The 15,474-nt window shown below is 39.8% G+C and overlaps 2 protein-coding genes across 3 annotated transcripts in view; both read right to left on the bottom strand.

The window, feature by feature from the left end:
* Positions 1 to 15,474, bottom strand: part of Cdkl5 (cyclin dependent kinase like 5) — a 193,453-nt gene that overhangs the window by 93,301 nt on the left and 84,678 nt on the right. The window lies entirely within an intron of this gene.
* LOC110286931 (gap junction alpha-6 protein) lies at positions 2,729 to 3,977 on the bottom strand. Its single transcript, XM_021153602.3, has one exon. The coding sequence runs from the start codon at positions 3,912 to 3,914 to the stop codon at positions 3,063 to 3,065; it is 852 nt and encodes a 283-aa protein (XP_021009261.1). The 5' UTR covers positions 3,915 to 3,977; the 3' UTR covers positions 2,729 to 3,062.

Genomic DNA, 15,474 nt, shown 5'->3' with positions numbered 1-15,474 from the left:
ACGTGAAGTAAAGATTAGGAGTTACCGAGGGTTAGAAAGAAGGAAAGGACACAACTAAAAAAGATAATATTGCTAAAACTGCTGTGTATTTAGACTGTAGTGGGCACACAACTGTACACAAATTATAAAGCTATACATAACTAAATGCAATGAGTGCATATAAAATTGATGAAATCTGAAGGTCATGATGGTGCGCACTTCTAATTCTAATAAATAGTAGGTAGAAACAGGAAGACAATCACCTTGGCTACATATTGAGTTCAAGACCAGCATGGGTTACAAGAGATCCTATTAAAAAAAAAAAAAAACAATAAAACAAACAGTAAAAGTTGGGGGTGTGGGGCTGGTGAGATGGCTCAGTGGGTAAGAGCACCCGACTGCTCTTCTGAAGGTCCAGAGTTCAAATCCCAGCAACCACATGGTGGCTCATAACCATCCGTAATGAGATCTGACGCCCTCTTCTGGAGTGTCTGAAGACAGCTACAGTGTACTTACATATAATAATAAATAAATAAATCTTAAAAAAAAAAAAAGTTGGGGGTGTAGCTCAGTGGTTTGTCGAATCTGTAAAAGCTATGGATCAAATTCCCAGCATAGTATAAGGCAGGCATGGAGGCATACACTTGTAATCCCAGCACATAGGAGGATCAGAAGTTGGAGGTCATCTTCGGTTTCACAGTAAAGCACCGCAGCTTCAAGACCAGATTGGGATATATAATACTTGGTTCTATGACTTCCTTCTGGGTTTCCACAGAAAGACCAACAGAGTCAACTAACCTGGACCCTTGGGGCTCTCAGAGTCTGAACGCACCAACCAAAGAACACACATGGGCTGGTCCTCGGCCTCCCCACTCAGATGTAGAACATGTGCAGCTTGGCCTTCATGTGGGTCCTGAACAACTGGAGCAGGAACTATCCCAAAAACTGTTGCCTATATGTGAGATGTGTTCTTGTAGTTGGGCTGCCTTGTCTGGCCTCAGTGGGAGAGAAAGCACCTAGCCTCACAAAGTCTTAAAGTGCCAGAGTGTGGGGGATACCCAAGGGGCCCTCCACCCACCCAGAGGAGAAGGGGTTGGGGAGGGAGGGAGGAACGTGGGGGCTGTGAGTGGGATGTAAAGTGAATAAGTAAAAATAAATAAATAAATAAATGCAAAACCAAAAAAACCCAAAGACAAACAAACAAAAAAACCATGTATTTGGCCAGGTATGGTTGTACACACTTTTAATCCTTACACTACAGGGGCAAAGTCCAGTGAATCTCTCTGAATTCAAAGCCAGCTTTATCTACATAGTAAATTCCTTAAGGCAAGTTCCAAACCAAATAGGGCTACATAGAGAGACCCTATCTCAAAAAAGGTTACTCTTGAAACGTGGTGAGGGATTGCAGAGTCTATTATTCCTTACTATTATGTTCCAATGTGTAATTATCTCAGGGTAAATGTGTAACTAAAACAAGCAAGCTACACGTGAAAATGACTATGAAACAGGACTAGGGAGTGCCCCGATTCAAACGCTTTAGAACTTTTGCAGTGTCCAAAAGGTACAAGTGCCCCATTACTAAATAACTGATTAATCTTCACAATGTAATTCTAAAAGAAAAAATAGAACTCATCATTTAACTAAGAGACTGGGTTTTCCAAATGAGACTGTACCAACTGTCAGAACAAGATGTTATAAACTGCAGCTTTGATGATTTGTTCCTGTGTTCTCCATTCCCCTGAGTTCCCTGGAGTGGGAAGATACTTAATGATGAAGAGTGCATCCCTTAAAAGGGAAGGGAAAAAACCTAAGTACATTCTTCTTGCATATCTGAAAGTCATGGATTCTGTTACATGAAATGAAGGATGCTGTTCCTGGAACAGTGTCAGTCATTCAACCCGAAGTCCAAAACCTGTGATTACAGTGCATTGTGTTTTGTGGGCAGGAGATGGGGATGTGTCTCACACTGCAGGCCGAGCTAGCCTAGAGCCTAGGACACTCTGCAATTGCCTTGGCCTCCACAAACCACCACACCCACCTTAGTTTACTTAAATTAAGATGTCCCAATGAAGAGTTCCAAAGATCACTCAGAGGATCTCGGAGAAGAAATACATATGGACCACTCTCAAAAGGCTTTATTGAATAAAGAATTGTCTAGAACAAGATATATTAAGCCTGCATTGCATGAAATGAAGCTGAACATAACAGTAGCTTAACATCACATGGTAAACAAATGACTATTTCTTGTATAAAATGGTATGTGGAGCTGTCATGCAAGAGTGAAAAGTCTGCAGCTCAGCACTTTCAATCACCTGTGGAATATTTTAAAAGGCATTAGAAGAAATGGGTACCTTTTCTTGTACATGTTTTGTCAATTACACAGGAATTAGGCAACCCCCTTCACCTTCTTCTGCTCTCCAAATAAAATCTTAATTATGAACATGAAAAATGCCAGTCATCCCATAAGACTGTAAAACTCACTGCAGAATGTAAGATCTGAATTAATATGCATTACATAGAACAAAGCCAAGAATGCCTATTACTGCCAAGTTCCTGTAGGCACATTTCGTAGTTTACCTCTAAGCACTCCTTTAAGTGTATAGTGTTCCCGAGTGCTGTTTTCAGTACAATTCATTTAGTTAAATATACGTCTACCTTGGAGAAGGAAAACACATGGTCTACATAGCAAGAGGATTACAAAAAATACATAGCAATAGGATTACTGCTAACGTATATAAGAGAAAAATAAAACTCATCGCAATTAACAAAACTATTATGTATTATTCAATAAATTGGAAGATATATTTTAGGGGAAAAGATAATTTGCTTTCACAATGCTTTCAAGCACAAGTCACAATGTCTAGGTTATGAAGCTGCTGTTCAAGTAGGGTCACGGCTACTGTTAGATAGCTCTACAATGTTAATGTCCACTAGCTTTGCTTTGCTTTTCTACCTAAAACCCTCTGAGAATTCTGTTTATCATCACAATGGGGGGAAAATGCTGAGTACAAGCCAGAAAGAATACTTCCTGCCTGCCCTCCCCCTCTTGACCATGCATTGTAACTGACATGGTTCTGTTCACTTTAAATACAGACTGAAGAAAGTTCCACTGGAACCACCTGATCACTAGAATCCATGGTGGAGAGAAGAGTTGACGAAGAGACATGGGAAGGGCATTGTAGCTCATCACAGTAAACCTCATCCTCCTCTTTTCTCATACGATTCTTAATAGCCTTAAATAAGACATAGAACAGCTCAATGATATCCAAGACAAAAGACACCACTGACACCACAAACATGAAGAGGATGAAGATGGTTTTCTCTGTGGGGCGAGAGAGGAAGCAGTCTACCCGATGTGGGCAAGGAGACTGCTCACAGATGTAAAGGGCACTCAGAGTAAATCCATAAATGTACCACTGGATCAGGAGGAAGGCCACCTCGAAGACAGACTTGAAGAAGATGCTGGCCATGTAGGTTAGCAGCAATCTGCCTCTCATTTTCACCTTACTCTGTTCTTCACCGCCACACTTGAACTGCTCTCCTGCAATTGTCTCCAAGTGCCTTTCCACGCTGGCCCCATTAAAATGAGCACCTTCCAGTTCTTCCTCTTGCTTGTTCAACTTCTTATTCTGTCGAACCACATAGTACACATGTGCCAGGTATAAGAGAGTAGGCACAGATACAAAAATGACCTGGAGGACCCAGAGGCGCATGTGAGAGATTGGGAAGGCATGGTCATAGCAGACATTTTCACAACCAGGCTGCTGAGTGTCGCAATGGAACTCAAACTGCTCGTCACTCCAAGCCGACTCGATAGCAGTGCCCAGGAGCAGGATGCGGAAAATGAAAAGAACCTTGATCCATACCTTTCCTCCAGCTGTGGAGTAGGGTTGAACCTTTTCTAGGAGCTGGTGTAAGGCACTCCAATCACTCATGTTGCCTGTTTGCTGTTCTTGCACTTAAAAGGTGGGCACACCAAGTGAGTGCACACCTTAGAGGATGAAGTGAAATAAGACAGTAAGTTCAAGAGGCTCACCTGCCTAAAGTTTAAAAGCCTGCTGCTGTTTAGTTCCTTCCCTATTCCCCCTAATAAAAGAAAATTGCTGACACCAGGTGAAAGCTTATGTGAATTCATTTTCATAAATGGTAAGTGCTCCTACATATGTGTACCTATACTGAAACAAGTTACATAAATGGGAGAACAGATAAATTTAAAGGTCTCTTTCTCAGTATAAAACAATCGCCAAAAATAATGAGTCAACTGTTTGTTTGGCATATTAACAATTCATACTCATACACTGATTGATGCAGCTGCAGCGGTTGGGCCAACAGTTCCCCAAAAGACAGCGATATTCATTCATCCATTATTTATTCAGTGTCTACTAGGTGAAATGTACTATAATAGGCATGGGCTCTTACTGGTGAGTAAAATAGAATATACTGGTGAAACTCAAAATCAACTGGAAAAAATAGATCATTTCAAATATGGTGTTTTGCTGGTACAAGCCAGTAACCTCAAGCCCTTAGAAGGCCTAGGGAGAAGTATCACCGAGAGTTCTAGGCCAGTCAGGGCTACCTATTGAGTTATCCTGAGCTACATAGTGAGATCTTGTCTTTAAAAACTACAGCATTTTATTAAATCTACAATATAATTGATTAACAGATAAATTTTTTTTCAATTCTGAGAGGAATCAAGAAATCCAGTATAAGACACGTCCTAAATCTTAATTTCAAAAATGTGTGTGTGTGTGTGTGTGTGTGTGTGTGTGTGCATGTGTTATAATTAAAGGAAGGCTCAGTGAACAAGTAAATATACATAATTACACATGTAAGTAGATGCTGAGAAGATAACAACCAGGAGGCACTGACAGAGAATAAGGTAAGAAAACCCCAGCCAGACTGATTAAAGATAGCCACACAAGAAGCAAGAAAATTATTGCTTGATGAGAGAGAAAGAGCAAACAAATTAAAGGTAAAGAACTCTCTGTATTCAAAGCACTAAAAGGCAGGAAGTGTAAAGGTTGACACAGTGGGCAGTGTTAAAGGTGAAGGTCACAGGAGAGAGAGCTATGACAGACAACACTTAGTAGGAGGAGAAGGCCTGGGTGCAGAAACAAAGATTGTGAAACTAGGACAAGACTGAGGCATTGGAAGACATTACAAATGGTTATCTGAGGTTTTGCAGGGTGAGTGAGAGGGCTGACAGCACAGGATTAGAGCAGGGACAAATAGATCAGCAAGAGGATGGGAAGTCTGTGCTAATGGATAGCAAGCGAGTTTTGATGGAAACTAAATGTGAAGAGGCTATCAAGAGTGATGGAGACCTGGAGAGATGGCCCAGCAGTTAGGAGGAGATAATTAGGATACACAAAGGGCTTAAGATGAAAACATTTTCAGGAGGAGCATGGCTACCATCCTCTAGCCTACTGAGTGTGGGTGGAAGCGCCTATGATGCAAAATGTGAGCCAAACAGCTCTGAACACCTGCTAGTCTTCATCCATTTCCTTCCAAGAGCCTCTATTTTTTGAGACAAAGTCCTCAAAGCAAAAGCAGAATGAAGGGCTTTCTGCCTCTAATTCAGAGCAAGACAAGTGTGTTTCGCCATGAGTGGACCACTGATAATTTTTACATAACAAACAACTAATATTTTTACTTAAATATTTTCAATGCAGCAAATCATTTATAAAGTAATTTTCATCTACTGAGTTAAAATCATATTCATCATACTTAATATTTGAATTTGCCTTCTTCAAAAACATTTTCATAAAAATAGTCATTGGAAATAATTGGGTATAATAAAACAGAAAAAATAGTATTTCTTAACACAAACACATTAAGTGTTTGCCAATTAATAATCAATTTGAAATATCTAAATACTATTTTGTTTCTTCATTTTAATGGCCATTCCTCACGGTACTTTCTGTGAGAAAAACACAATTTAAAATGAACCCTAGAAAAAGGGGAAGGTTAACAAAATTTACAATGTGTCAATCACCTGAGATCGTTTGCAACTCTTATCCAAGGGTAAGAACAGAAGCTTCCCCAAATTAAATTTTTTAGCAAGTTATCAACTTACAAGGCTTCAAAGTACAGTGTACTTTCTCAGCTAGATAAATAACACATTTTAGATGAACTGTCCTCTGTCGCACAGATTATAAAAGTAGTCCTATTAAACAAAAGTCACCAAGATCTAGAGTTTATAATTAGCTCCTTCCTCAAGGCTAATTGAGTACAGGTCAATGGCAGTATAAGACTTCCATGTTTATTCTCATTCATTTTTTCACGTTCCGAAGAGCTTCATCTCTAGAATTTGAAAGTGCCTTAGGAAGAGATAGTTTTGCAAACACAAATAGGGTGAAATAGTAAAGACAAACGCCCAGAACTACTTTAGCAAAGTCTATAATAGGTAGCTGACAAGTCAAAAAACAATGCTGGCAGAGCAAGAGTCATAATATTTTTAGTTAATTCAGGATACAGTTCTTAGCAATTTTCAAGAACTAGATGAAGTTCTTAAGCTTTTCAAAATTTTTTTTCTTCTGAAAAAGTTCTTACTAACCATATGAAAATAGAGATCTAAGATTCAAAAGGATGGAAATAACTGAGAATGAGTCATCTTTGTTAAGCAAATGGTTCACAGGAAAGTTTAAAACCCTCTTGCAGAACATTATTTTTAAACTGGACAAGATCTTTCTAATTTTAAACTATAAACGTAGGACTTCCAGTTTCAGCTCCAACACATGCGGAGCTTAGACATCATCATTCCTGTCATTACAGCAAGAGAGACCCTAACAACTCTCAAGTCAGCGAGGACACAGGGCAAGAGAGTCTGCTATCTCTACATGGACAAATGCATGAAATCACACCCAAGACACTTACCTGAGGCAGAAGGCACAAGAGTAAAAATATTAGTAATGAAAATAAATCTGCCACGTGCTAAGTGAGACCAGCTTGTGGAATGAGCGCTCCAAGGAGAAGAGACCCTCCTACTCTCCGGGATTCTGAAATCTCCTCCCCTTTGTAGGAGAGGAAAAGTAACCATTCTGAAATATCCCCAGGACGTAAGAGCCAATAAGAATCTCTTCCTTGCTAGGCATGGTGGAGCTTGCCTTTAATGCCAGCATTTGAGACATAGATGCAATGTTGAGGCCAGACGGTCAGGGGGAGTTCAAGGACACCCAGAGCTACACAGAGACCCTGTCTCAAATTAAACAACAACAGAAACAAAAACAAACAATAAAAAACCTTCAGGGATGGAGAATGTAAGTACTTTTGAAATGCAAAGTATAATTTTCAAATAAACTCATTTTTGTAAACCAGGCCCACCTTACACCTGGAATCTCCTGCCTCAGCCTCCCAAATAGCTAGGATTACAAGTCTGTACCATCTGGCCCAGTGCAAATAAGTTTAGAATGTTCTTCAATAACAAAGGCTAACATAACACTCTCAAACAAAATGTATCAGAAGCTTATATATTTTGGAAGAAGGGGAATTAATTAGCTCCAGTCCAAGTTGTTATTCCTGTTTTACTTAGCAAAAGGAGGAGAGAGACACAGCAGCACTAAAAATGTTTGGGAAGGACATAGCCAAGGACTGGTGCCCAGCTGAAGCCATAGGTGACAAACACTTCCCCATCTCACTCTTTCCCACCATTTCAACAGGGTTCCAGTACAGATCACCACCGAAAAGTGATGCTGGCAAGACAGTCTCAGGGAAAGGAAAGGACCAAAAAGTAGAAAACAAACAAACAAAGACATAAAGCAGTAGTTCTCAACCTGTGTATCTTGATCCCTTTGGGGGTTGCATATTACATGTTTACATTACAGTTCATAAGAATGACACAGTTAGTTATGAAATAGCAATAAAATAATCTTATGCTGGGGGGTGGTCACCACAACATAAGGAACTGTATTAAAGAGTCACAGCATTAAAAAGGTTGCGAACCACTGCATTAGATGACACTGAGGGCAGTCACTCCTAACATTAGAAATGGGCCAGTGAGGTGACATAGTTTAGCATGTAACGGTATTTGCTTGCCAATGCTGAGAACCTAAGTTAAATTCCAAGAACTCACATTGTGGCAGCGAGGAACTAATCTCTGCAAATCGTCCCCAAACCACATATGTGCAGCCACACACTTGCATGAATGCATACAAACTGAATGAATGAATAAAAAAAAGTTTAATGGTTCGGTTCCTGGCCGAGGAACATAAAAAAAAAAAATCCCTTACTAAAGGCCTACTTTTTCAGTTAGTATCTCCCCATATCATACCCAGTGTGCACACACACAAGGCATGCAAAAGGGCAAGAAAACCATCTAACTTGACAAAAGAAGTATCAGAACCAGATAAAGATATGGCACAGACTTGGGCCATCACTGGGAAGAGAGGCCCATTGGACACGCAAACTTTATATGCCCCAGTACAGGGGAACGCCAGGGCCAAAAAGTGGAAATGGGTGGGTAGGGGAGTGGGGGGGGGAGGGTATGGGGGACTTTTGGGATAGCATTGGAAATGTAATTGAGGAAAATACGTAATAAAAAAATAAAGAAAGAAAGAATTTAAAATACCTATGAATAAACAAGGCATTATGGTTCTTGCCTGCAATCTCAGGACTCAGAGGGTGATGTAGGAGGACCTCTAGTTTAAAGCCAACCAAAGGAACATAGTAAGACACTATATCAAACAAAACCAAAATTATGATTAATGTATTAAGAACTCAAAGTATTCCTTTAATCCCAACACTCAAGGGGGAAAGATCGTCAGATGGATCTCTGGGTTTGTGGCCAGCCAGGGATACACAGTAAGACCCTATACCTCAAAAAGAAAAAAGAATGTAAGAAAGAAAGAGGGGGGGGGAGAAATCAACTTTCCCACAATCCTACAACTATTCAAAAAGCTTAGAGAAGCAAGAAGAGGCTTGTCGAAAGAGCTGCTTGTGATAAAAAGGCACCTTGCTTCCACCTCCTGTACCCCCCACTAGAGCTCACAAAGAGAAACGGAACACAATTTCTTCAGCCTGATAAAAGGCTTCTTTCCCCCTTTCTTGCTTTGCTTTGTTTTCTTTCCTTCCTTTTTTTAAAGAAGAAGCTTGCTATGTTGCTCAGTTTGGTCTGAAACTCAAAAAGATTAGCCTACAGAGTAGCTGGCCCTCAAGTAAATTGGACTACAAGTATTTACCGCCATTCCTACTTAAGGATGTTTTTGAACACCATAGCTAACATCATGTACTGGAAAGGAAATGGTAACTGAAAGCCTTCCTTTAAGCAGCAGGAACAAAATGAGACCTATTTTGGTCACTTTGACAACAGTCAAGTCACAGCTACATCAATTATGCTACACAAAGAAGTAAAGAATGTCTAACATGGACAGGAAAAAGGAAAAGTTTCCATTTCCAAAGATGGAGATTCTAAAGATTATACCCCCCCTCAAAAAAAAAAACAAAAAAAAAACAACCAATCTACTAGAACTAATAAAGTTAGGAAAGGTGCAGAAAATAAGATCAAACCACAAAGTCCAGTAAGCCTCAAGGTGTTAAACATGTACTTACCATATGAGCCAGGAGTTCTGCTACTAGGTATACTCAGTTCCCAAGTACTGAGAACAAGTACTTGGATCCTTGTGTATAAAGCAGCATTCATAATGGCTTAAAGATGTAAACAAGTTTCCATCAGCAGATGAATAGATTGGAAAATGTGAGGCATACATCATACATATATATACACACAATGGAACACTACAAGAATGAAGTTTTCATATGTACAACATGGATGAACCCTGAAACCATAGAAATGGAAGAAGGCAGATACAAAAGGACAAAGTCTTGGACTATTCCGGCAACACAAACAATAGGTAAACAGCACAAAAAAGGAAAGAGGCTTAAAGCTACTAAGTACCAGGATGGAGTAGGGAAACTTTGTGAGGTACTGCTTACTTAGTTCCAGGCTTCTATTTGGCTAATGAAAACAGATGGTAGTAGTGTTTTCATATTACTATGAATACATATTACTGAACTGTAAAACTTTCATCACAATTAAAACTAAACAGGAACACTGCTCTATACTACAAACAAATCATCTTAAAAGGAAATTAAGAGATCAGTTACAGTTATAAAAGCATGAAAATGAATAAGTGAATAAGTGAATAAAATATTTGGGGATTAAATTTCAGATTCTATACAACCCTGATCAAAATTCCAATGGCTTCCCTACCTCCAGGAGTGGAAAAGCTGACCTTAAAATTCATACGGTAGAACAAGGTACTTCAATATACGAAAAAGCATTGAAATGAAAAGACTCAGAGGGCTCAGACTTCCTGATTTTTAATTTCATTTCACAATTGTAATAATCAAGACAACTGGTATTGGTATGAAGACAGGAACAGAGCCCAGTGAACAAAAATCAATGGTATGTAATCCCCCACAACTTTGGCCAAGTGATTTCCAACAAAAGTGGCACAACAAGTAAATGCAAGAAAGAATTATATGTTCAATAGAAGGTACTAGCTCAACTGGATATTCACATACAAAGTTATGAAAAGAAGATAAAAGCTAGATGTGGTGGCTCATGACCGCAATCCTAACACTTGGGAGGCAGACGCAGGATGGTCAGAAGTTCAAGGTCATCCTTAGCCACAAATTGACTTGGAGAGCAGCCTGAACTATGTGAGACTCAGTTTAAAAGAAACCAAAAGCAGGGACTGGAGGCTTCGCTCTGTGAATAAACCGCCTGTCATGGAAGCTTAAGGGCAGGAGTTTAGATTCTCAACGCCCACATAAAAGCCAAGCATAGCTGCACATAAACATGTACAAGGGAAATGGGACATCCATGAAGTTGACCAACTGATGTGCACCAAGTTCAATAAGAGACAATTCTTCAAGAAGTAAGGCAGAACCAGGCACGGTTGTGTATACCTTTAATTTCAGAAATAAGAAAGCAGTAACAGGCAAATCTCTGTAAATTCTAGGGTAGCCTGGTCTACAGAGTGAGTTTCAGGACAGCCAGGGCTATATAGTGTAACCCTGTCTCAAAAAAAACAAAACAACAACAACAAAAAACCAAAAAACAAACCACAACAACAACAAAGAAAAAAAAAAAAAAAAAGTAAGGTAGATATTAATAGAAGACACCTGCCTTCCACCGGCACACGCACACATGAATATAAAAACACATGCATTACACATACACACACCAAAAAACAAACAAAAATAAAAAAACCAGGGACCAGAGGGATGGCTCACTAGTTAGGAACACTAGCAGAGCTCTTCCAGAAGTCCAGAGTTGGAGTTCTAGGACCCACATGGTAGCTTGCAACAACCTGTATCTCCTATTCCAGAGGATTCAACACTCCCTTCAGGCCTCTGTGGGGACTACATGCATGTGGTGCAGAGACACATGCACATTAAATTAATTAACTAATTAGTTAAAAACTGAAGAGGTTAGGCCTCTGTATCACACTATGAAAATCATATGAACATCAACTTAAAATAGGTGAGGAGCCCAATAAATATAAAAGCTAAAATTATACTAGTATTCTATTAAATCCAGATAAGTACATTTAAACTTTCACATACTTGGATTTCAGTGTCTTTTAAAGGTACATAATAAAGAAAAACTAAATAATATATCATCAAAATTAAAAGGTTTTGTGCATCAACAACAATAACAATATGAAAAGGCCATCTAAAGAACGAGAGGAATACTTGCAAACCACATATCTGACAAGAAACTTGTATTCAAACTAGACAAAATTTAAAAATGGGCAGAAGAATTAGACAATTCCCTAAATAAAATATACAAATGGCTGGATGTGGGACCATGAAAGGCAGCCTGTTTTCTGGTTGAGCAAGGTTAAAACCCCAGAGACCCAGCAGATAACTCTGCAAGGAACAAAAGGAAGTTTGTCACGCCCACAGATACCAGGCTCCTGACATGTGGCTTCAGCTCCATAATTATGTGGCCATCAGTCACTTAGGGCAATGCCCCAAGTCTCTGGTATTCTGTCTGGACTCCACCCCCACAGTTGCCTGGCAACATCCAGGTATGCTCCTCCCCACAGTTACTTGGCAGGTAGGTCTGGCCCATTATTAAAGGGGCTACTTGCCCCCTCCTCCCTCTCTTACTCTTGCCTCTCTCTCTTGCCCCTTGCTACCCCTCTCTCTGAATTCCCTTCCCCCTCTCTTCACTTGGCCATAGCCAGCCTCTACTTCTCTACTGTCTCCATCTCTCTGCCTTTCTCTGCCTCTCTTAGCTCTCCTTTCCTAACCTCAGGCCCACCCTGAGAAAAGGGGGTAAGGTTTCACTCATCACAGCCCTCTACCATGACAATAAACTCCTTAAAACCATGGACTATCTCTTCTCATTGGGACCTGCCGTGCTGGAGCAATGGAGCAGGTCTTCCTCTAAAGAGCTGCACATGCTGGGAGGCCTCCCTGTACTTCCAGACATGGCTTCCACCAATCCCAGCAGCCCAAGCAAACCAGAGACTCTCCTCTCCATGGGAATCAGCCGGAGCTCTCCTCCTGCCCTTTTCCCTTCAGCCTGGGCTAAATCCAGCCATCGGGCCCCCACTCTGTTCTCAGCTCTTCCATGGCATCCAGCAGTTATCTGTGGTGTCCAAGAGCCTGAAAACCTGTCGTCCTCAGCCTCCATGCAGGCCTGGGGTCCCCCAGTCAACTCCAACAGGTCCATGGGGACCTCAGACTGCACTTCCCCACCCCCAGAGTGGGATCCTGGGCTTCTCACAGCCCAAAGCCTGACCGGAGGTGTGGGGTGTGCACAGTCAATCTTCCCGCATCCTCCTCTATGAGTGGCCCTAGCCCTGTGGCTGGTCGGACGCAGGACACTACTATTAACCTACAGCTGGACAGTTGTCTCTGTGGTTAAAAACACTTGCTGTGCAATCATAAGAACTAGAGTTCAGATCCCTACAACCATGTAACAAACAGGCATACAGCACTCCAGCTTCAAGGGAAAGAGAAACAGCAGGATCACTGGTGCTTGCTGACTTTCAGCCTAGCTAAGACACAAATGCCAAGTTCAAGAGAGGATCCTGCCTCAAAGAAACAGATAGGAAATGGTTATTAAAGAGGATACCTAATGTCTTCTTTGGGCTTCCATGTGTCTATATGCATGAACACCTGTATGTGCACATGTGCATATGCACACACATATATACATACATTCACATACAAATGAATCAACATTAATCTTTTTTTTACAAAGAAAATATACAAAGGGCCAATAACAGATAATAAATTCTTTAAAAAAGGTTCAACATTACCAATCGTAGGGGTGTGTAAATGAAAACGAGGTGCGACTTTACATCCACTGAGATGGCTATAATGTTTCAAAAGGAAAATAAAGTAAAGATGTGGAAAAACTGGTACATTGCTGGTGGGAATATAGAGTGGTGCTGCTGCTATGGAAACCAGTTAAACATAGAATTTCCATATGATAGTCTCCCCATCCTCAGTATGCACCCTACAGAACTGAAAACAGAACTCCAATACTTGCACATGAATGTTCATAGCAGCTCTATTCACAATAGTCAAAAGGTAGAAACAGCCAGACATCCAGCCACTAAAAATACATAAACCATCTATAACAGATGCAAGCAATACAGCTAAATGTCACTCTGGCCTGGTAAAGAATGCAGCATTGATACATGGTATAATGTTGGTGAGCCTCAAAAAAAAAAAAAAACTTTATGCTAAGCAAAGAAAACCAAATTCAAAAGTCACATGTCATATAATTTCACATATATCAAATATTCAGAATATCTAAACCAAGAAACACAAAAAGCAAATCCAAGTGCTAAAAGGAGAGATGAAAAACGGAGTTTATACTTAATAAATATGGAGCTGTGTTTGGGAGAATACAAGAATACTTTAAAACTTAAAGACTGTGAATGTACTAAATGTCACTGAAGTGTACATTTGAAAATGGTTAATTTATGGAATGTAAATTTCATATTAATGTGGGGGGCAAAGTTATGTCTTAACTATCACTTCAAAAAATCCATTTATTGGGCCTTAGGAACTTAAACTAGTTAAGCAGCAGCGTCCCTCACATAACAGAAGGATAATTCCTTCTAACCTAAAGTTAGGAGGCAAAGCAGCTAACACAATACATGACTGAGAGACTTTAAGTGGAAGTTATTGTTGTGACTTATTAATGTATTTATCTTTCCTTGACTTATACAAGAAAGATATTCAATTGTTTTTTTTTCTCAAAAGAATTTTATTCTTCACATTGCAAGAATGTCCTTCTTTTAATCCAAAGACTGTGTTCTTCATTCTCAAGAAGAGTGCATTGTGCTTTGGTTCATCTTTGGGTGGAACAACAGCTATTCAAGCCACTGATTAGTATGTTTCTGTATGTATGACTCCCAGAATATTCTACTGCTCACCATACACAACTTCCCACGGAACCGTTTAAAGAATTTACTCAAAGTGAAATACAAGGAAAAGTGATTCTCAGGGAAAATCTCCTACTTCTGGCTTTTAATTCCTTAGGCTCCAAGAAACAGAAAACGGATTCTTGCTCTACTGAGACTACTATACCATTTCTGCCACATTCTCCTAGTTGGGGTTTGCTTAACAATAAAGATAAGCAAATTTCTTTGCAAAAGCCAGATGATAAGTACTTTAGCCTCAGTGGGTTATATAATAAAACGATACAGCTCTCTAACTCTATCACACAAAGCAGCCACAGAAATAGCACACATGAGTGAGTATGACTGTTCCATCAAAACTTTATTCAAGAAAAAACTTTATTCTTCAACCTTCAGATCTACATTCTTGGGCTCATTTCTCCTACCCATCCTAATATGATGGCCTTACACTTAAAGGAAATGACCAGGGCCTATGGTCAAGTTTGTACTGTGTCATCTGAATAATAATTGTAGACCTCAGGAGTTTGTAAAAGAGCTTCCTACTACCCCATTCTCATTTGTTATGCCAGCAACTAATGGTGCTGCTTTCATTCTCAGCTTTGTGCATTTGTCTTAAGAAGCGCTAGAAAATACTGTACTTTCCTATGGCTTTATTACTGACAAGCGTTTTTCATAAATAGGCTTAAATAAGGAACTTAGCAGGAAAACAAGGTTTCACATTTTCCTTTCAATTGCCATCTTCTACAGTATTCAGACTGACGACTTAACTACATTTTAAGCTCCTTGACAAAGGAAAAATGTAACCTTACATGTGTTGGTTGAGCTAGGCTGAACTAACTTTCTCAAAAGAATTCATTCTTATTGAATTAGAAGAGCACTGTCCTAGCTAAGTGGCTGATATTTTGTCAGCACTCCTTAATTTTTTTTTTTCTTAAGCAGTTATGTGTTCAATTTTGTTTGTAATGTTAGGCCTGGAAAACATTGCTTTAAAGAAAAAAAAAGTTGGCTCAGCAGGTGAAAGTGCTTTCCAATCAAGCCTAGCAACTTGAGTTTAATTCTTACAACCTACACAAAGGTGGTAGGAAAGAACTGACTCCCCAAAGTT

Source organism: Mus caroli, unplaced genomic scaffold (assembly GCF_978045245.1).
Source record: "Mus caroli unplaced genomic scaffold, Mus_caroli_1 scaffold_5, whole genome shotgun sequence".
Classification (NCBI taxonomy): Eukaryota; Metazoa; Chordata; class Mammalia; order Rodentia; family Muridae; genus Mus; species Mus caroli.
Note: the sequence above shows the minus strand (reverse complement) of the source record. Positions and strands in the feature narration are given on the sequence as shown.